General features: G+C 42.1%; 1 protein-coding gene across 1 annotated transcript in view; it reads right to left on the bottom strand.

The window, feature by feature from the left end:
* plxdc1 (plexin domain containing 1) overlaps nucleotides 1–23,653 on the bottom strand; it is a 72,947-nt gene that overhangs the window by 31,794 nt on the left and 17,500 nt on the right. Inside the window, exons 4-5 of the mRNA XM_038990447.1 lie at nucleotides 21,802–21,924; nucleotides 21,419–21,537 (exon numbers count right to left, since the gene is read on the bottom strand). Coding sequence (XP_038846375.1) covers nucleotides 21,419–21,537; nucleotides 21,802–21,924 — 242 coding nt within the window. The remainder of the gene's footprint in view (nucleotides 1–21,418; nucleotides 21,538–21,801; nucleotides 21,925–23,653) is intronic.

Genomic DNA, 23,653 nt, shown 5'->3' with positions numbered 1-23,653 from the left:
TATTTTTTATTGTATTGTTACAATCAGTAACCGGGCTTGAATTGTGTTTATTTCCCTCGTCTATGAGAACTTTGTAATTTTTAAAATAACCATGGAGTAGTCTTTGTGTCTCTGAACAACTGGTTATCAATATATAGTTTATCAACGACGAGAGCTACTCGTTTCGCTTTTAATCTATTTTCTTTGAAAATTGGATACAGAACTTTGCGCCGTTCTGCAATTTCCTTCGGAAACTGATCATTCATGCCAATTTTGGTCCCAGCAAGTCTTTTACCCAGGCTTTTAACCATTATTTTATCTTTAAATGAAGCAAATTTGGCAACGATTGGGCGTTCGTACCTCTGCCCTCTCTGTCCGAAGCGGTGAACGCGTTCAAGTTGGATTTTGTCGATAACTTCGCGTGGAATCTGAAGCGCTGTAAGGAGGAACTCTCTAACTATAGATTCAGGAACTTCTCCTTCTTTTTCTTGGATACCTGTAAGTACCAAATTCTCTCTCATGGATCTAGTTTGTATGTCTAGTAAGGTTTCCTTCAGAACGGTGTTCTCCTTTTTAATTCCATTCATTTCGGTTTCAATCTTATTGACTGTCCCTTTTAGCGCGTGTGTTTGCTTCTCCAATGTCGCAGCTTTTTCATCACTCATCTCTAGGCTTGCCTTCAACTCTTTTATATCCTTACTAACTAATTCAAGTATACCCAGTTTGTCATTTATTGATTTTAACAGATCGGTTTCGACCTTTACCATTCCCGGTGGTGAGAATATTAAATCATCAGTGTCTGTAGAAGAGTCACGTTTTCGTTTTGTAATCGGTTCCCCTGTCTTACTCTCCGTCATGTTTGGTTGTTGCCTGTTTTCGTAATATTTGTCGATAAATGTCTCTAGTTTTAGGATTTGTTTTGTGTTATTGTCCAGATTGAAGGTTATCACTCACCAGATTAAGTAGTGCTAATATTTTAGTCTAATTTAGCAGATATTTCGAATATTATGTTTTATCTTGAGGTGCTCTACATAAATCCCTTCAGTCCGCCATTACCCTTACGTTACCTTTACGTCCCTTTGTTAACCAACGTCCTGAAAAGACTTGATATGTAAGTTTTGTCAGCGGACACCACAGCTATGTAGAAGGCACGTTTCACAAAAACGTTATCATGACTTATGTCGGGACTAAACTAACTTTGTGGTCACGTCCTGGAACGTAATTTTGTTAGCTGGGTTGGTGAATCCTTTTGCTTATTTTACAATTTGCGTAAACTTTGAATTCAATCTAAGACACATGTTAATGAACTTCCTCATTTGTGTACATGTCCTTCATAGACGCAGACCCGAAGACATTCAAGCATCCCAAGTCTCCAATGGTCCCAGTATTGGTTGATGTGCAGGCAGGCCTAAGTGACCACACACTCAAATGAACCCACAGCTGCGGTTAGATTCTTCCATAATTCACACACAGTAGCCAGTGTAAACCAACATGTTGTCAACAAAATGTTGTCCTCAATGATTAAGTTATGTTGTGTATGACACAATTTGTGGAAATGCTGTAATCATTCATCTTCAATTTTGTGATTTACAGACATGATGGCCACGATTTGAATGCTGCAACAGATAGGGAATGACTTTGAGGGACACACGCTTAGACCCACAGTATGACTGAACATTGTCCGGATATTATATATGTATATATATATTTTTTTAGGGGGCATATCAGATTTAATATTGCAGATAGATTGTGGCTTCTATCAATGTAATTGTCTGCATCATTTCCAATGACCCATGTATATTTTTTGCATATATATATATATAATTTTATATATAGACTATCGGTCAAAAGTTTTCGAACACCTACTCATTCAAGGGTTTTTCTTTACTTTTACTATTTTCTACATTGTAGAATAATAGTGAAGACATCAAACCTATGAAATAACACATATGGAATCATGTAGTGACCAAAAAAGTGTTCAACAAATCAAAATATATTTTATATTTGAGATTCTTCAAATAGCCACCCTTTGCCTTGATAGCTGTAGGTGTTCTAAAACTTTTGACCGGTAGTGTATTTAAAGATGTGTATACATATTTTCCTTTATTATTTTCCTCTAACCATACCATCCCTCCCCTAATTGGTTGTAAACTAATGGACAACAACACTTAGGCTTCTACATAATATATACATTTCATGGACACAGTATGTTTTACATTCATTATTTTTTGTTTGTTTTTAGTCCCATCCTTTAGCTACCCTCAACCCCTCCCATCGATCTCTGAACACCATCCCGTTTTGGTTTCAATATGCCATACATTTTTTAACTGTGCTGTGATGTTTCACAAAAGTTCTGAACCTTTCTATTCTCATAGTTTCTACAGATTGTAAATTAAACATAAAACATGTTTAAGAGTATTATTATTTAATTGATTGATTGACTATGACTTTTCAAATCACCCAGCAGTGGTATTTGCAGAGTTAGCTCCAGGTAAATGTTGCAATTTTTCAGTCATTCCTGAACCTGCGACCAAAAAGAAGCTACATATGACAGTACAAAAACAAATGATCTAATGATTCTGTCTCTTCGCAGCAAAATCTGCAGAGCTGGGATGGTTGTATCCCACACAAACACACACATAATAGCTGCTCGTTATGCGTAGATAATCCTTTTTGCAGCAGTTTTTTCGAAAGATATAACGTTATCCATGGAGAACTGCAAACATATTGCTACTGCTCTCAATAACATTGCTGCCCTGAATTTTTTAGGTGCTATCGACAATGGTCAGTGGCAAAAAGTTGTGATGAATTACTTTCTGGAGGACGACCATGTCAATGAATCATGAATGAAAATGAATCAGACGATGAGGAAATCCCTGATTTAGGTAAAAACATTTTCATTGAAGAAGACATTGTCTTCTGATAGTCTTCTGATGACAGTGATGGGGAAGAAACGGCGATCAACAGTGTTGTCACGGAAGAAGTTGACCGAGTTTTGAGGCAGCAGCTACTCTTCCTGGGGTCTGGCAGAATTAAGGCAGTAAAACATTTTTTAAAACATTGCAATACATTCATTACAGAATTCACAACACACGAAGTGTGTGCCCTCAGGCCCATAGTCCACTACTACATATCTACAACACAAAATCCATGTGTATGTGTGTGTATAGTGCGTATGTTATCATGTGTGTGTGTATGCATGTGTCTGTGCCTATGTTTGTGTTACTTCACAGTCCCAGCTGTTCCATAAGGTGTATTTTTACCTGCTTTTTAAATCTGATTATACTGCTTGCATCAGTTACCTGATGTGGAATAGAGTTCCATGTAGTCATGGCTCTATGTAGTATTGTTCGCCTCCCATAGTCTGTTCTGGACTTGGGGACAGTGAAGAGACCTCTGGTGGCATGTATGCATGGGTGTCAGACAGCTCGGTACCTTCAGCTTGTCAACACCTTTTACGAGAACAAGTAATGATGATGTCAATCTCTCTTCCACTTTGAGTCATGAGAGATCGACATGCATGTCATTAATGTTAGCTCTCCATGTACTTTTAAGGGCCAGCAGTGCTGTCCTGTTCTGAGCCAACTGCAATTTTCCCAAGTCCCTCTTTGTGGCACCTGACCACACGACTGAACAGTAGTCTGGGTGCAACAAAACTAGGGCCTGTAGGACCTGCCTTGTGGATAGTGTTGTAAAGAATGCAGAGCAGCACTTTATTATGGACATACTTCTCCCCATCTTAGCTACTGTTGTATCAATACGTTTTGACCATGACAGTTTACAATCTAGGGTAACTCCAAGCAGTTTACTCACCTCAACTTGCTCAATTTCCACATTATTCATTACGAGATGTAGTTTAGGGTTTAGTGAATGATTTGTCCCAAATACAATGCTTTTAGTTTTGGAAATATTTAGGACTAACTTATTCCTTGCTACCCAATCTGAAACTAACTGCATCTCTTTGTTAATTGTTGCAGTCATTTCAGTCGCTGTAGTAGCTGACGTGTATAGTGTCGAGTCATCCTCATACATAGACACACTGGCCTTACTCAAAGCCAGTGGCATGTCGTTAGTAAAGATTGAAAAAAGCAAGGGGCCTAAACGGCTACACTGGGGAATTCCTGCTTCTACCTGGATTATGTTGGAGAGGCTTCCATTACAGAACACCCTCTGTGTTCTGTTAGACAAGTAACTTTATCCACATTATAGCAGGGGGTGTAAAGCCATAACACATCAGTTTTTCCTGCAGAAGACTATGATCGATAATGTCAAAAGCTGCACTGAAGTCCACACGGAACCCAAACCGGCTGTGCGCGTGCGCTATCGTGCATGAATTTATTTTGTCCCTCCACACCAAACGCGCTCACGACACACAGGTTAAAATATCAAAACAAACTCTGAACCAATTACATTAATTTGGGGACAGGTCGAAAAGCATTAAACATTTATGGCAATTTAGCTAGCTAGCTTGCACTTGCTAGCTAATATGCCCTATTTAGCTAGCTTGCTGTTGCTAGCTAATTTGTCCTGGGATATAGACATTGAGTTGTTATTTTACCTGAAATGCACAAGGTCCTCTACCCCGACAATTAATCCACACATAAAACGGTCAACCGAATCGTTTCTAGTCATCTCTCCTCCTTCCAGGCGTTTTCTTCTTTGGACTTATATGGTGATTGGCATCTAAACTTTCATAGTATTACCACGACGACCGACAACACAGTTCGTCTTTCAATCACCCACGTGGGTATAACCAATGACGAGATGGCACGTGGGTACCTGCTTCTATAAACCAATGAGGAGATGGGAGAGGCAGGACTTGTAGCGGGATCTGCGTCACAAATAGAACTGACTTCTATTTTAGCCCTTGGCAACACAGACGCTCGTTGGCGCGCGCAGTAATTGAATAACATAGATTCCTACATTTATTTTGCAACGCTCGCGCACGTGATGCGAGCGGTGTAGTCAGGGTATAATAACAGGACAGCCCCTACAATAATTGTATCATCTATTTCTCTCAGCCAATCATCAGTCATTTGTGTAAGGCTGTGCTTGTTGAGTGTCCTTCTCTATATGCGTGCAGAAAGTCTGTTGTCAATTTGTTTACTGTGAAATAGCATTGTATCTGGTCAAACACAATTTTTCCATAAGTCTACTAAGGGTTGGTAACAGGCTGATTGGTTGGCTATTTGAGCCAGTAAAGGGGGCTTTACTATTCTTGGGTAGCGGAATGACTTTAGCTTCCCTCCAGGCCTGAAGGCACACACTCTCTAGTAGGCTTAAATTGAAGATGTGGCAAATAGGAGTGGCAATATTGTCCACTATTATCCTCAGTAATTTTCCATCTAGATTGTCAGACCCCGGTGGCTTGTCATTGTTGATAGACAACAACAAAAAAATTCACCTCTTCCACACTGACTTTACAGAATTCAAAAGTACAATTATTGTCTTTCATAAATTGGTCAGATATACTTGGATGTTTAGTGTCAGCATTTGTTGCTGGCATGTCATCCCTAAGTTTGTTTATCTTGCCAATGAAAAAGTCATTAAAGTAGATATCAGTGGGTTTTGTGATAAATGAGCCATCGGATTCAATGAATGATGGAGCCGAGTTGGCTTTTTCCCCCAAAATGAATTTAAGGTGCTCCAAAGCTTTTTAATTAAAAAAATATATAATTTCTTTGTTTCATAGTGTAGTTTCTCTTTCTTTAGCTTAGTCACATGATTTTGGGCTGCCAGGCTTATTTGCCATACCTTTTGCCTCATCCCTCTCAACCATACAATTTTTCAATTTATCATCAATCCAAGGGGATCTAACAGGTTTTACAGTCGATTTCTTAATGGGTATGTGCTTATTACTAACTGGAATAAGCAATTTCATAAATGTGTCAAGTGCAGAGTCTGGTTGCTCCTCATTACACACAACAGACCAACAAATATTCTTTACATCATCAACATATGAATCACTGCAAAACTCATTGTATGACCTCTTATACACTATATTAGGCCCAGTATTTGTAACTTTGGTTTTCCTAGATATGGCTATTATATTGTGATCACTACATCCTATGGATTTGGATACTGCTTTAAAGCAAATTTCTGAAGCATTAGTAAAGATGTGATCAATACATGTTGATGATTTCATTCATGTGCTGTTTGTAAATAACCTGGTAGGTTGACTGACAACTTGAACCAGGTTGCAGTCACTGGTTACAGTTTGACATTTTTTCTTGAGTGGGCAGTTTGTTGAGAGCCAGTCAATATTTAAAATCACCCAGAATATTACTTCTCTGTTGATATCACATACATTATCAAGCATTTCACACATATTATCCAGATACTGACTGTTAACACTTGGTGGTCTATAGCAGCTTCCCACAAGAATGGGCTTTAGGTGAGACAGATGAACCTGTAGCCATATTACTTCAACAGTATTTAACATTAGATCGTCTCTAAGCTTTACAGGAATGTGGTTCTTTATATACACAGCAACACCACCTACGTTGGCATTTCTGTCTTTTCTGTAAATGTTATAACCATGTATTGCTACCACTGTATCATCAAAGGTATTATCTAAGTGAGTTTCAGAGATAGTCAGAATATGAATGTGTCACGTTCCTGACCTGTTTTCTCTTGTTTTGTATGTGTTTATTGGTCAGGGCGTGAGTTTTGGGTGGGCAGTCTATGTTTTCTATTTCTATGTTGGGATTTTGTGTTCGGCCTGGTATGATTCTCAATCAGAGACAGGTGTGTATCGTTGTCTCTGATTGAGAGTCATACTAAGGCAGCCTGGGTTTCACTTGTGTTTTGTGGGTGTTTGTTCCTGTGTCAGCGTTTGGGCCACACAGGACTGTTTCGGGTTTGTCACGTTTGTTGTTTTGTCATTAAATAATGAACACTTATCCCTCCGCATCTTGGTCCGATCCATGCTCCTCCTCGTCCGAGGAGGAGAACGACATTGACAGCCGTTACAGAATGTCATCTGTTACAAGCAAGTTGTTGACTTCATGGGCCTTGTTTCTCAGACTGCACATGTTATGGGCTATTTTTAACACTTTTCTGTGTTGCTTGATTGTTTTTAATGCTTTACTGGGAAGCTTTTCAGAAGTAGACTTGATAGTGCAGGGTGAGCTGCACAAAGTGGTCTTCCTACTAGGGCTCACCGCCTCAATGCTAACAGTGTTACTCTGGTTCATAGACTCATGATTACTGCATCCAATAGCTGTAGGATTAACCATGGTATTCAGGGCAATTAGGGGGACATAAATTAAGTTACTTAGATTGTGTCTGCCAACACCTCTAGGATAATGTATTTAATCCCTACCATTGTGACAACTCATACATATGGACAACTTCTGGACATATATAGGTGGATTAACAACAAGCTAAGCTGTGTTTTGGTATATTTCACTTGTGATTCCATGATTATAAATATTTTTAGTAATATTTTTGAATTTGGCGCCCTGCAATTCAGCGGTTGTTTAGGAAAATGATCCCGCTAAAGGGATCTGTGTGCAGAGAGATTAATATTTTGTAGTGAGGAAAATCAGTAAAGGTCTGTTTGAACAAACAAACATACAGTTGAAGTCAGAAGTTTACATACACTTAGGTTGGAGTCATTAAAACTTGTTTTTCAACCACTCCACAAATGTCTTGTTGAACTATAGTTTTGAACTACACTACTGACGATGCGCTCCCCAAATTTCACCAGGCTCACTGTTCATGAACTCTTGGAAGTGCTTGCACAAAGGATAGTAACATCTCATCCTGTGTTCTTGGAATCTTTGGCAAGTCGGTTAGGATATCTACTTTGTGCATGACACAAGTAATTTTCCAACAATAATTTACAGACAGATTATTTCACTGTATCACAATTCCAGTGGTCAGAAGTTTACATACACTAAGTTGACTGTGCCTTTAAACAACTTGGAAAATTCCAGAAAATTATGTCATGTCTTTAGAAGCTTCTGATAGGCTAATTGACATCATTTGAGTCAATTGGAGGTGTACCTGTGGATGTATTTCAAGGCCTACCTTCAAACGCAGTGCTTCTTTGTTTGACATCATGGGAACATCAAAAGAAATCAGCCAAGACCTCAGATAAAAAATTGTAGACCTCCACAAGTCTGGTTCATCCTTGGGGACAATTTCCAAATGCCTGAAGGTACCACTTTCATCTGTACAAACAATAGTACGCAAGTATAAACACCATTGACCACGCAGCCATCATACCGCTCATGAAAGAGATGCGTTCTGTCTCCTAGAGGTGAACGTACTTTGGTGAAAAAAGTACAAATCAATCCCAGAACAACAGCAAAGGACCTTGTGAAGATGCTGGAAGAAACAGGTACAAAAGTATCTATATCCACAGTAAAACGAGTCCTATATCGACATAACCTGAAAGGCCGCTCAGCAAGGAAGAAGCCACTGCTCCAAAGCCGCCATAAAAAAGCCAGACTGCAGTTTGCAACTGCACATGGGGTCAAAGATTGTACTTTTTGGATTAATGTCCTCTGGTCTGATGAAACAAAAATAGAACTGTTTGGCCATAATGACACTGTTATGTTTGGAGGAAAAAGAGGGACGCTTGCAAGCCCGAAGAACACCATCCCAACCGTGAAGCACAGGGGTGGCAGCATCATGTTGTGGGGGTGCTTTGCTGCAGGAGGGACTGGTGCACTTAACAAAACAGATGGCATCATGAGGACGGAAAATTATGTGGATATATTGAAGCAACATCTCAAGACATGAGTCAGGAAGATAAAGCTTGGTCGCAAATGGGTCTTCCAAATGGATGACCCCAAGCATACTTCCAAAGTTGTGGCAAAAAGGACAACAAAGTCAAGGTATTGGAGTGGCCATTACAAAGCCCTGACCTCAATCCTATCGAAAATATATAGTTAAGAACAAATTCTTATTTACAATGACAGCCTACCCCAGACGACGCTCGGCCAATTGTGCGCCACCCTATGGGACTCCCAATCACAGCCAGATGTGATACAGTCGGGATTCGAACCAGGACATCTGTAGTGATGCCTCAAGCACTGAGATGCAGTGCCTTAGACCGCTGTGCCACTCGGTAGCCTCAAGTGAGTGTCTCGGTTAGCGTGAACATGGTATACCATGATAAGTTTATAATCCCCCAAAAACTATTAAAGATCCGAAATGAACAGGCTACGTGAGGAAAAATAGGTACCATTGAATATGTGCTACGTTAACCAAATGCCCTTTGCACATGAGGTCCGGCTTGCACGTGAGTGTCAATTATTTTAGTCCAAGAATATGATCAAAACTTAAGTCTTCATATAAAGTAGTCCTGATGCTTCTCGGTCGTGCAGAATGAATTAATAAGGTCTCGCTGTTTTAAGGTTCGAACATAAGGTAACCTTAGTCATTTTGAGTCTGTTGACATGGAGCTAAACATACTCGCTGGCATTTTACAGTGTTTTAGGTCATCCAATGGAAGAGAATTATCAACATAACAAAAATAAACATGACGTCAAATGTTCAATGGACAACTATCTAGCCTGAAATACAGAAGAAACTGAGCTAACTGATGAGCACATACAGGCTACAAATAATATAAGGACACTGAGTGGGCTAGCTCGCCTATTACTCACTTAACTGTTATGCTAGCTACAGTACTATTGCCAACAGTCACATAATCCAAGGTGGTTTAATTCTCCCTAGTCCAGAGTGGTGGTAGACTTCACAGTGGCAACATGACTAGGATGAAGATTCACATTGTATGCCACAGATGAACACCTTGGCTTGAGAGGGAGATTCAAAACTCGTGTGACTGTCCATTGTAAGTCAGACGTAGTTTAGCTGGGAAGGCTATTCCATAGGCAATGTTGAGGGACCTGAGCTGGTGTTTGACCCCTTCGTAACCTTTTCTTTTTCGGTGCAGGTCCGCGGATAGGTCAGGGAAGAACATGATTTCTTGGTCCCCATCATCATCTTGCCCTTGGCCCTGGCTTGAGAAACTTCATGATAAGGACTCGAGTAGAGGGTGGTTTCTCGGGCCAGTAGGAGCCAGAAGCCGATGGTCTCTTTCAATGTGCAGGGGGTCCGGAAAGGCATTTGGCCCCAAAGCCTCGGGAAGCCATCTCCCGAGAAATGCAACTGCATCACCATTTTCCACTTTTTCGGGTAGATTTAACCAGTCTCAAATTAGACCTCATGTGGTGGTTCTCAAGCAAGCTTGGTTTTGAAATAAGGTCTGCCATCTGTTTATCCAACTTTTCGGTCGTTGTTTTGACAGTGACGAGAGTATTTTCCACCATGCTAATGCGTTGCTCTGCTTCGTCCAAGTTTGTGAAGTAGGCTTGAAGGTCACGTTTAACCTCTCTAAATCACTGTTAGGACACCTTTGAGTTTGGTGGAAAAGTCTGCCCTCATGGCAGACATTGCTTCCAAAACTCCTTGGTTCTGGTTCTGGTTTAGGTTGTCGACATCATTGGTTGCCATGTCGGACTCGTGGTGTGAACAGCTAGCTGAGCTTGCAGGGCTAACTAGGTTAGTAGAGCTGGCTTTCCTGGCCTAGCCTGGACCAAGTTGTTGATAAAAGATGTTCTTCTTGTTTTAGGAGGACTATGTTTAAGTCGATTCATAATGGATGTAGATACACCTGAAATTGTCCAAGAAAATTGCTGTTCGTGTTACGAGGATTTAAAATAAGAGATTCAAATAATTTCAAAGAAATTTGCTGAGGTTGGTAGGAGAGCAGTAAAAACAAGTCAGCTCAGTTCAACGCTATAACCACGCAGCCTGTTTGACATTTTGTGTTATTTGTGCTGGTCTAATTCCTAAAATGGAAGAGCAGAAGTGTCACACCCTGGCCTCTGTTATATTGATTTTCTTTATTAGTTTAGTTAGGTCAGGGTGTGACATGGGGGATGTTTGTGTGTTTTGTCTAGTTTAGGGTGTGTGTATTGTTTAGGGGGGTTTTGTAGTAGGTATGGGGTAGTGTTCAGTGTAGGTGTTTAGGAAAGTCTATGGTTGCCTGATTTGGTTCTCAATCAGAGACAGCTGTTTATTGTTGTCTCTGATTGGGAGCCATATTTAAGGCAGCCATAGGCTTTAGGTGTTTGTGGGTAATTGTCTATGTTGTACGTTTGTAGCTTGTGTTTGCACTTACGTCTATAGCTTCACGGTTGTTTTGTTTTGTAAAAGTGTTCGTTTCGTGTTTCGTCATCTTTAATAAAAGAGGATGTCTTCATATCCCGCTGCGCCTTGGTCCGCTTATTATGACGATCGTGACAAGAAGAGTCTGTGCGATCTCAGATAGTAATAATAGTTCCTATGGTTGGTGCTCTAAGATGTCCCAGGTTTGTGGCATTGATTAATAAATAATGTAATTTTTACTTCGAGTCAGATGTTTATATGTTATGTCATGTATAAAAGGCATATGTATGCATTGTTTACTATTTTGATTTATTTATAACAATGTAATTGATGGGTGACTAGGTGTATGCTTATTCATGATTCATGATTATGGATACATTCTGCAATGAGTTAATCTGGTTTTTAATCAGATACAGAGCATGTCAACAAGTTAGTTCTGAATTGCTTTATTCCGCAGAGCTTTCTGACACCATGAATTGAAATAAACTGAACAAAAATATAAATGCAACATGTAAAGTGTTGGTCCCATGTTTCATGAGCTGAAAAAAAAGAAATGTACCATACGCACAAAAAGCTTATTTTCTCAAATTTTGTGCACAAATTTGTTTTAATCCCCGTTAGTGAGCATTTTCCTTTGCTAAAATAATCCATCCACCGGACAGGTGTGGCATATCAAGAAGCTGATTAAACAGCATAATCCCTACATATGTGCATCTTGTGCTGGGGAAAATAAAAGGCCACTTTAAAATGTGCAGTTTTGTCACACAACACAATGCCACAGATGTCTAAAGTTTTGAGGGAGCGTCCAATTGGCATGCTTACTGCAGGACCAGGGTTGTTGCCAGAGAATGTAATGTTAATTTCTCTACCATAGGCTGCCTGCAACATCGTTTTTCGAGAATTTGGCAGCACGTCCAACCGGCCTCACAACAGCAGACCACGTGAGACCTCCACATCTGGCTTCTTCACCTGAGGGATTGTCTGAGGGGGGAGGGGTAATAAAGCCCTACTGTGAGGAAAAAACTCATTCTGATTGGCTGGGCCTGGCTGCCAAGTGGGTGGGCCTATGCCCTCCAAGGCCCCCCCATGGCTGCACTCCTGCCCATTCATGTGAAATCCAATTATTTCAATAGACTTATTTCCTTATATGAACTGTAACTCAATAAAACCTTTGAAATCGTTGCATGTTGCATTGATATTTTTGTTCATATTGATTTAAATTTATTCATATCGTTGGCCCAAATGATAAGAGATTAAATATAGACCTCCACCAGTTGAAGGAGAAGAGGATCAGGTAAAATAAGGGTATGTTGATATTATAGCCTAGTATTTATTCATGGTACATTGTAAATATCGGTCTACTACTAGGATAGTATTCTGTAAAAGACGAGAGCAAATGCATAAATAAAACAATAAATATTAGTTAAATAAAATATGGAACAGTAAATAAAAAATGTCAATATATATTTTGTTTTGGATCAAGGTAGCTAATAGCTAGCTATAGCTGACCGCAAAGGTGTCAGCTAGAGATGACATGCCGGAGCTTGCAGGGATTTGTAGTCTTGCATGATGTCTACTTTGATGCTAATTAGCATTTTCTCATCTGAGAGTAAATAGAGCGGAATATATTGATAAAAATCTAGTTGTTCGAGATTTACTGTACACAGCTATCGAAACGTCACGCCAGGGAAAGCCTACATGAAACACAGACCTTGTTTGAAGTGGTTCTGAAATCCACAATGGTGAACAAAAACTATTGGAACCATTTCCGTGTTTGACCACTAGGTTTTATGGGTATTATGACGCATCCACTATGGCGTGAGCACTAGTTTTCCCACGGTCAAGCAAGGTTCTGTTTTAGGCTAGAGCGCAGGTGTTATTGAGGAGGATGTGTTTGCTAATCTGTTAGTTTCGCCCTTTTCAAGATGAACTTTCAGCAAGAAGCTACGTTTCAAATGATCATCATCTGGTGAGTGCCACTGTTTTATTATTTCAGCTCGCTTGCTGTTAGTTATCTCTGAAAATATTGGGTGACTGTGACTGGGTAAAACACGGTTGCATTTAAACTTTAGATCACCGGTTACTTTGTGTGCAGAACTAGATACTATATGTATGCAATGGGAAGTAGCTAGCTAATATTAGTACTTTTAGAATTTGGAAATGCTAAATGGTTGGTTTTGTATTGTCATGATTGGGGCCTACTGGCTTATTATGTCCGAGTGAATGGGATGCTTTTATTATTTTGCTGTGTGTGACTGCTTTCTTTGGCTGTGCTATATAGGCCTATGTTTTATAAAAAATGCTCTCTCCTACGTGGAGTGTGCAGGTATTACAGTCTCTGTCTTTTCAGGACCACGGGCCTAGCTGTCACATCCTTCGACGTGTCACTGACTGTTGTTGCTATTGTTGGTAGTGATAGTGATGGTGTGGGCTACCATAAATTGGGTGCACATTGTGGTTGTTGTTGCTCCGGTACTGTTATGACTCCGGTGCCAGTGGCAGCCTTTAGTGCAGCCCAGGCCTGTTTGATTCATTAATGATGTCATCAAAAAGCAGTGCTCCTCTTGCATTAGAGCTAGATATAATGTTGAGCGCATAAAGTGATGCTATGATTCTGTTATTTGTCTTGATATTCTAGTTTGATACGTTTTGGAAAAATGTATTTCCCACTGAAGGTCCAATACCCAGGCTTCGCCACTGGTCTACAACAAGCGGCCAGGGTTCCAGTAGAAGCACAGTTTTGACTGCTCCTAGTCTTGTTTCAATATTGCGGTTTAACTGACACCGACCCAGAAAGACAATTTCCATAGACGGCCACACAGAGAAGTCAGATTAGAAAATTCCTAATAAGACATCACCTTTGTGCACAAAACATCCATTGAGTTATTCAAATAATTGTCGCTGAGGCCGATTTTTTTTTCACTCACAGAAAATATGAATATGTTATATTCATCCAACGCCTACCAAGTTTTTGGATGACGTCGTCGCTGCTCCCTGTGCGCACTGTCTGCTAGTGAACATGTGAAGTTGGGCCATGTAAACCGGATGCAACTGGGATATGGACGGTCCATGAATCGGCCTATGCGAACATGCGTAGATTATGCTGAAAACAACTGTCTGACATCTAGGATGCAGTCGCCAGTTCTTTATTTTTACTATTTTTTACATGTAGAATAATAGTGAAGACATAATCTCTGAAATAACACACATGGAATCATGTAGTAACCAAAAAAGTATTAAACAAATCAAAATATATTTTATATTTGAGATTCTTCAAATAGTCACCCTTTGCCTTGATGACAGCTTTGCACACTCATTCTCTCAACTAGCTTCACGAGGTCACCTGGAATGCATGTCAATGAACAGGGGTGCCTTGTTAAAAGTTAATTTGAGGAATTTCTTTCCTTAATGCGTTTGAGCCAATCAGTTATGTTGTGACAAGGTAGGGGTGGTATACAGAAGATATTTGGTAAAATACCAAGTCCATATTATGGCAAGAACAGCTCTAATAAGCAAAGAGAAACGACAGTCTATCATTACTTTAAAACATGAAGGTCAGTCAATGCGGAACATTTCAAGAACTTTGAAAGTGCAAGTCACAAAAACCATCAAGTGCTTTGATGAAACTGTCTCTCACGAGGACTGTCACAGGAAAGGAAGACCCAGATTTACCTCTGCTGCAGAGGATAAGTTCATTAGAGTTACCAGCCTCAGAAATTGCAGCCCAAATAAATGCTTCAGAGTTCAGGTCACAGACACATCTCAACATCATGGTCAAATTGCTGCAAAGAAACCACTACTAAAGGACACCAATAAGAAGTAGAGACTTGCTTGGGCCAAGAAACATGAGCAATGGACATTAGACCGGTGGAAATCTGTCCTTTAGGTCTGATGAGTCCAAATTTGAGATTTTTGGTCCCAACAGTTGTCTTTGTGAGATGCAGAGTAGGTGAATGGATGATTTCTGCATATGTGATTCCCACTGGGAGGCATGGAAGAGGGTGTGTGGGGGTGCTTTGCTGGTGACACTGTCTGTGATTTATTTAGAAATCAAGGCACACATAACCAGCATGGCTACCACAGCATTCTGCTATCCCATCTGATTTGCGCTTAGTGGGACTATCATTTTTTTTCAACAGGACAATGACCCAACACACCTCCAAGCTGTATAAGGGCTATTTGATCAACATGGAGAGTGATGGAGTGCTGCATCAGATGACGTGGTCTCCACAATCACCTGACCTCAACCCAATTAAGATGTGTTGGACCGCAGAGTGAAGGAAAAGCAGCCAACAAGTGCTCAGCATATGTGGGAACTCCTTTAATTAAGACTGTTGGAAAAGCATTCCAGGTGAAGCTGGCTGAGAGAATGCCAAGAGAGGGTGGCTATCTTTTCTAACCTGTTGTTTCGGAAATGGTATCCGGCCGTCACACCGAGTGGCACCGTTGGAGAAAACCCACAAATCGCTAGCTAACGGACTAGCCTACCACGCTAGTTTTTTTCCGGAGAGCTCAAAACTTAGCTTCCAAGCTATGGCAAAAAACACATCTCCCACCCCAAACGAAGAGAAGCTCCCAGTACTAATCTGCTCCTGTGGAAACAAGATATCAGCCAAAGACACCCACTCGGTGTGCTCCACTTGCCTTGGGCTGCAAAATGCCCAGGAAGCCTCCCCTGGCTCCTGTCCACACTGTGCCCTCTTCACTGTGAAGAGCCAGCCACTGTGAAGAGCACGCAAAGTTAGCTTGAGTCAACAGGAACCTAACATGGGGGCCGGCGCCCCCGGTGACTCACCAGAGGAAATGCATATCCCCACTGGGAATCGTGGTAAGACGGCTAGCGCTAGCTGGGCAACCAGCTCGACACCATTGCCCTGCTGTCGGAGGACTTCAGCAACGACCTCGCGGCCTGTGTTGCCACAGACCTAAATTTTCGTCTGCTTAAAGCCGTTGTCCAGGTGTCAGGAAGAGCGATGGTGCTCATGATATCCCAGGAGAGGGCTCAATGGCTCAACCTATACACAGTGTCTGATAGTGAGAAGCTGATGATCCTGGATGCTTCAGTAGACCCCAAAAACCTTTTCAGTCCCACTGTCGAGATGATGCAGATGATACACTCTGGGTCAGTGGGAATCAGCGCATGTACTCCGGGAGAATATTGCATTGCTAATAGTAACTTCCGGCGCCGACCGAGATGGCCGCCTCGCTTCGCGTTCCTAGGAAACTATGCAGTATTTTGTTGTTTTATGTGTTATTCCTTACATTGGTACCCCAGGTAATCTTAGGTTTCATTACATACAGTCGGGAGGAACTACTGAATATAAGAGCAACGTCAACTCACCATCGTTACAACCAGGAATATGACTCTCCCGAAGCGGATCCTGTGTTTTGCCTTCCACCCAATACAATGGATCTGATCCCAGCCGGTGACCCTAAACAACGACGCCGTAAAAGGGGCAAACGAGGCGGTCTCCTGGTCAGGCTTCGGAGACGGGCACATCGCGCTCCACTCCCTAGCATACTACTCGCCAATGTCCAGTCTCTTGACAATAAGGTTGATGAAATCCGAGCACGGGTAACATTCCAGAGAGACATCAGGGATTGTAACGTTCTTTGCTTCATGGAAACATGGCTCACTCAAGAGACGCTAACGGAATCGGTGCAGCCAGCTGGTTTCTTCACGCATCGCGCCGACAGAAACAAACATCTTTCTGGTAAGAAGAGGGGTGGGGGTGTATGCCTTATGATCAACGAGACGTGGTGTGATCATAACAACATACAGGAACTCAAGTCATTCTGTTCACCAGATTTAGAATTCCTCACAATCAAATGTCGACCGCATTATCTACCAAGGGAATTCTCTTCGATTATAATCACAGCCGTATATATTCCCCCCCAAGCAGACACATCGATGGCCCTGAACGAACTTTATCTGACTCTTTGTAAACTGGAAACCACACACCCTGAGGCTGCATTCATCGAAGCTGGGGATTTTAACAAGGCTAATCTGAAAACAAAACTCCCTAAATTCTATCAGCATATCGATTGTGCTACCAGGGCTGGTAAAACCTTGGATCATTGTTATACTAACTTCCGCGACGCATATAAGGCCCTCCCCCGCCCTCCTTTCGGAAAAGCTGACCACGACTCCATTTTGTTGCTTCCAGCCTACAAACAGAAACTAAAACAGCAAGCTCCCGCGCTCAGGTCTGTTCAACGCTGGTCCGACCAATCTGATTCCACGCTTCAAGACTGCTTCGATCACGTGGATTGGGATATGTTCCGCATTGCGTCCAACAACAACATTGACGAATACGCTGATTCGGTGAGCGAGTTCATTAGAAAGTGCATTGACGATGTCGTACAAACAGCAACGATTAAAACATTCCCAAACCAGAAACCGTGGATTGATGGCAGCATTCGCGTGAAACTGAAAGCGCGAACCACTGCTTTTAACCAGGGCAAGGTGACCGGAAACATGACCGAATTCAAACAGTGTAGCTATTCCCTCCGCAAGGCAATCAAACAAGCTAAGTCCCAGTATAGAGACAAAGTAGAGTCGCAATTCAACAGCTCAGACACAAGAGGTATGTGGCAGGGTCTACAGTCAATCACGGATTACAAAAAGAAAACCAGCCCCGTCGCGGACCAGGATGTCTTGCTCCCAGACAGACTAAATAACTTTTTTGCTCGCTTTGAGGACAATACAGTGCCACTGACACGGCCCGCTACCAAAACCTGCGGGCTCTCCTTCACTGCAGCCGAGGTGAGTAAAACATTTAAACGTGTTAACCCTCGCAAGGCTGCAGGCCCAGACGGCATTCCCAGCCGCGTCCTCAGAGCATGCGCAGACCAGCTGGCTGGTGTGTTTAAGGACATATTCAATCAATCCTTATCCCAGTCTGCTGTTCCCACATGCTTCAAGAGGGCCACCATTGTTCCTGTTCCCAAGAAAGCTAAGGTAACTGAGCTAAATGACTACCGCCCCGTAGCACTCACTTCCGTCATCATGAAGTGCTTTGAGAGACTAGTCAAGGACCATATCACCTCCACCCTACCTGACACCCTAGACCCACTCCAATTTGCTTACCGACCCAATAGGTCCACAGACGACGCAATCGCAACCACACTGCACACTGCCCTAACCCATCTGGACAAGAGGAATACCTATGTGAGAATGCTGTTCATCGACTACAGCTCAGCATTTAACACCATAGTACCCTCCAAACTCGTCATCAAGCTCGAGACCCTGGGTCTCGACCCCGCCCTGTGCAACTGGGTACTGGACTTCCTGACGGGCCGCCCCCAGGTGGTGAGGGTAGGTAACAACATCTCCACCCCGCTGATGCTCAACACTGGGGCCCCACAAGGGTGCGTTCTGAGCCCTCTCCTGTACTCCCTGTTCACCCACGACTGCGTGGCCATGCACGCCTCCAACTCAATCATCAAGTTTGCGGACGACACTACAGTGGTAGGCTTGATTACCAACAACGACGAGACGGCCTACAGGGAGGAGGTGAGGGCCCTCGGAGTGTGGTGTCAGGAAAATAACCACATACTCAACGTCAACAAAACAAAGGAGATGATTGTGGACTTCAGGAAACAGCAGAGGGAGCACCCCCCTATCCACATCGACGGGACAGTAGTGGAGAAGGTGGAAAGTTTTAAGTTCCTCGGTGTACACATCACGGACAAACTGAATTGGTCCACCCACAAAGACAGCGTTGTGAAGAAGGCGCAGCAGCGCCTCTTCAACATCAGGAGGCTGAAGAAATTCGGCTTGTCACCAAAAGCACTCACAAACTTCTACAGATGCACAATCGAGAGCATCCTGTCGGGCTGTATCACCGCCTGGTACGGCAACTGCTCCGCCCACAACCGTAAGGCTCTCCAGAGGGTAGTGAGGTCTGCACAACGCATCACCGGGGGCAAACTACCTGCCCTCCAGGACACCTACACCACCCGATGTCACAGGAAGGCCATAAAGATCATCAAGGACATCAACCACCCGAGCCACTGCCTGTTCACCCCGCTATCATCCAGAAGGCGAGGTCAGTACAGGTGCATCAAAGCAGGGACCGAGAGACTGAAAAACAGCTTCTATCTCAAGGCCATCAGACTTTTAAACAGCCACCACTAACATTTAGTGGCCGCTGCCAACATACTGACTCAACTCCAGCTACTTTAATAATGGGAATTGATGGAAATTATGTAAAAATGTATCACTAGCCACTTTAAACAATGCCACTTAATATAATGTTTACATACCCTACATTACTCATCTCATATGTATATGTATATACTGTACTGTATATCATCCACTGCATCTTGCCATCTTTATGTAATACATGTATCACTAGCCACTTTAAACTATGCCACTTTATGTTTACATACCCTACATTACTCATCTCATATGTATAGACTGTACACTATACCATCTACTGCATCTTGCCTATGCCGTTCTGTACCATCACTCATTCATACATCTTTATGTACATATTCTTTATCCCTTTACACTTGTAAGGTAGTAGTTGTGGAATTGTTAGGTTAGATTACTTGTTGGTTATTACTGCATTGTCGGAACTAGAAGCACAAGCATTTCGCTACACTCGCATTAACATCTGCTAACCATGTGTATGTGACAAATAAAATTTGATTTGATTTGATAGTGAAAAGGGCAATAAGAATTGTTCCTCCCGAGTAAAACCACTGCAGTTTTTACTATTGATATTTCCTGGTTCCAACAAAGGGGGGCGGTATTCGCCCGATCCTAGATCTACGTGCTCTGAACAGGCACATGAGAAAGTACACATTCAGAATGTTGACACACACTGCTTTGCTACGTTCTCTGCGCCCAGGCGATTGGTTCGTATCTGTCGACCTGAAGGACGCTTACTTTCACATCTCAATACACCCTCCTCACAGGAAATTTCTCAGATTCGCTTTTCAAGGCCTAGTAATCTACAAATTTCTCGTACTCCCTTTCGGCCTCTCACGGTCACGTCATGTTTTTACGAAGTGTACCGAGGCAGCCATAGCCTCACTCAGAGAAAGGGGCATTCGGCTGATGACGTACATAGACATTTGGCTGCTGTGTGCGCAATCGAGACAAGAGGTCTTAGAACACACTCAGCTACTATTGGAACACCTGACATTTCTAGGTTTCAGAATAAACACAGCAAAGAGCGTTCTGATTCCCACGCTCATTCAAAGCTCGCCTTTCAGTGGAATGTATAAGAACATTCCAAGATTGCCTAGCACTGTTTCGCAGAGGGAACCTGGTCTCTTTCAAAACATGCCTGAGACTGCTTTTGTAGTCATCCCATTAGGACGTTTGAATATGAGAGGCTTTCAATGCTGGGTCTCTTCTCTAGGTCTGAGCCCAATACGTCACAAACATCTCCATAGACTGCATGGTAGCACTGCACTCCTGGAGACACCGGAAGTTTCTGTCACAGGGTTCCCAGATGGGCACTGTTTTATCCAGAAAAGTAGTCACAATGGACGCATCTCTCTCGGGTTGGGTTGAAACTCACGAGGGCAGAACAGTGTGGGGACCCCATCACCGTTCTACTCACAAACTGCCTGGAACTCCTTGCAGTGTCCCTAACATTAAAGACATTCCTCCATTTCTGGAGGGTTGTCATGTTCTAGTCAGAACTGTTGTGGCTTACATAAACAGACAAGGGGGACTGCAATCCCCGCACTTATACACACTGGCACACAGACTGATTATGTGGAGCAGTGTGCATCTCCAGTCACTGAGAGCTACTCATATACCGGGAGTACTGAATCTGGGGGCAGATTTACTTTCCAGTGTTCAAGTTGAACCATTCACTTGGCCCGTGAATGGTTCAACTTGAACTCTGCCGGGCTTTCCCAAAATGTAATTTGCTAGAGCCTCATCCACCAGGTCCCTATGGCTTTACAATGATGGTGAAAACTTGGAGAAATGTTGGGGTTAGGTGGGTTAAAATATTTTAAGAAGTCACAGCGTGCCCAGAGGGACATGTCAAAATGCTGAATTTTGGCACTTTAGCAAGTGTTTATTCATATGAAAAAGTCATATTTATTGAATTGTTCATGTGGTCACAATTTCTACATAAAATATCGAAGGATGCAACAGGAACTAATTTCTGGGAAGGTACTTTTCCTGTTCGCGATTCCCATGTTTTAATTCACCGCGATTGAACCGAACCCCAACTATTATAATGGCGAAGCAAATCATTGGATTCGTCAAAATATATGAAGTAGATAATCCGTTTAACAGTAAAAAAAGCCCTATTATAGTATATTGTATTAGAAAACTCACCTCTCTGTAGTTGAACGCGATCGTTCCATTGTTATGGAGAGCAGCCTGGAAGGTGAAGGTTCCCTCTGCCTCGCGCCCCTGAAGCCGCACCTTGTCCCATTGCACCACAAACACCTCCCCTAGCACAGAGCAAGGGTCAGAGGTCAACATTAAAGGTCACGTAAGGGCTCCCAAACGGCACCCACAAAAATAAAATCAGCTAAAACCCTAATGAAGACAATTTAGCGGGTGAAACGTTTGTAAAATAAATTATTACACCGGAGCAACTAAAGTGTGCTACTTTTCCTTTTCTTTATCCCACACATACACTCCCACACCCACCCACCCACACACACACCCACCCACACACAAATATAGACATACGCACATACAAACACACTCACCATTGTCCATGTACCGCACTGTTGAGTTTTTTGAAAAACTGGGGTCAAAGTTGGCCATGAGGGGGGCGATGTACTGTGTGGCTGTCAGCATGCGATGAGTGATCTCCCCCGTGAAGATGAACCCTTCGAAAGGTCAAAAGTTCAAACATCAGAGGGACTGGGAGAAAGTTTTAACTTTCTACATTGTTATGTCTGGCACCCCAACAAGATGATACATAAAACAGGAAAACAGGAGCCAAAAGTCAAAAGTTCAAACGTAAAGAGACTGGAAGAAGCATGCCTGCACGAAAGTCTTTCATCATTCCACATTGTTATGTCTGGCACCCCAATGAGATGATAAACAAAACAACAGGGCCCGGGGAAGCGATATACAGCCATTTCCTTGTACCACAGAAACCCAGCCATTCTTCACGCTGAAGGTCAGGCGAGGAGTCGGAAACTTTATTGGGACTTGATTGTTCAGAGGAGAGTTTTGAAAGGACACTTTGGGGACTTTAAAGGCTCAGTGCAGTCACAAATATGATTTACCTGTGTTTTAAATACAGTGCCTTCAGTAAGTATTCATACCCCTTGACTTTTCAAAATGTTGTGTTACAGCCTGAATTTAAACAGATTAAATTGAGATGTGTCACTGGCCTACACACAATACCCCATACTGCCAAAGTTGAATTGTTTTTAGAAAATGTACACCTTAATTAAAAATGACAAGCTGAAATGTCTTGAGTCAATAAGTATTCAACTACGTTATGGAAAGCCTAAATACTTTCAGGAGTAAAATGTTTCTTAACAAGTCACATAATAAGTTGCATGGATTCAGTCTGTGTGCAATAATAATGTTTAAAAAGCGTGTTTATTGGTTGGCTACCTCATCTCTGTACCCCACACACACAGTTATCTGTAAGGTCCCTCAGTCAAGCAGTGAATTTCAAACTCAGATTCAACCACAAAGACCAGGGAGGTTTTCCAATGCCTCGCAAAGAAGGGAACCTATTGGTAGATGGGTAAAAAAAGTAAACATTGAATATCCCTTTGAGCATGGTGAAGTTATTAATTACACTTTGAATGGTGTATCAATAAACTCAGTCACTACAAATATACAGGCGTCCTTCCTAACTCAGTTCGCCAGAGGAAGGTAACCCCTCAGGGATTTCACCATGAGGCCAAGGAGTTTAATGACTATAATAGGAGAAAACTGAGCATGAATCAACAACATTGTCACTACCCAATACTAATCTAAATGACAGAGTGAAAAGACAGAAGCTTGTATAGAAGAAAAATATTCCAAAACATGCATCCTGTTTGCAATAAGGCACTAAAGTAAAACTTCAAAAAACATGGCAAAAAAATGTACTTCATGTCCTGGATGAAAAGCGTTATGTTTGGGGCAAATCCAACACAACACATCAAATCAAATTTATTTATAAAGCCCATCTTACATCAGCTGAGTACCTCACATCACTGAGCACCACTCTTCATATTTTCAAGCATGGTGGTGGCTGCATCATGTTATGGCTATGCTTGTCATCGGACTAGGGAGTTTCTAGGTTAAAAAGAAACAGAATAGAGCAAAGCACAGGTAAAATACTATAGGAAAACATGGTTCGGTCTGCTTTCCAACAGACACTGGGAAACAAATTCACCATTCAGCAGGTCAATAGCCTAAAACACAAGGCCAAATATATACTGGAGTTGCTTATCAAGTCGACATTGAATGTTCCTGAGTGGCCTAGTTACAGTTTTGACTTAAATCGGCTTGAAAATCTAAAACTTGAAAATGGTTGTGTAGCAATAATCAACAACCAACTTGACAAAGCCAAACACATTTTTAATAGAGTAATGTTCAAATATTGTA

The sequence above is a fragment of the Salvelinus namaycush genome, chromosome 4 (assembly GCF_016432855.1).
Source record: "Salvelinus namaycush isolate Seneca chromosome 4, SaNama_1.0, whole genome shotgun sequence".
Classification (NCBI taxonomy): Eukaryota; Metazoa; Chordata; class Actinopteri; order Salmoniformes; family Salmonidae; genus Salvelinus; species Salvelinus namaycush.
The sequence above is the reverse complement of the archived record's forward strand: the minus strand, read 5'-3'. Positions and strand labels throughout refer to the sequence as shown.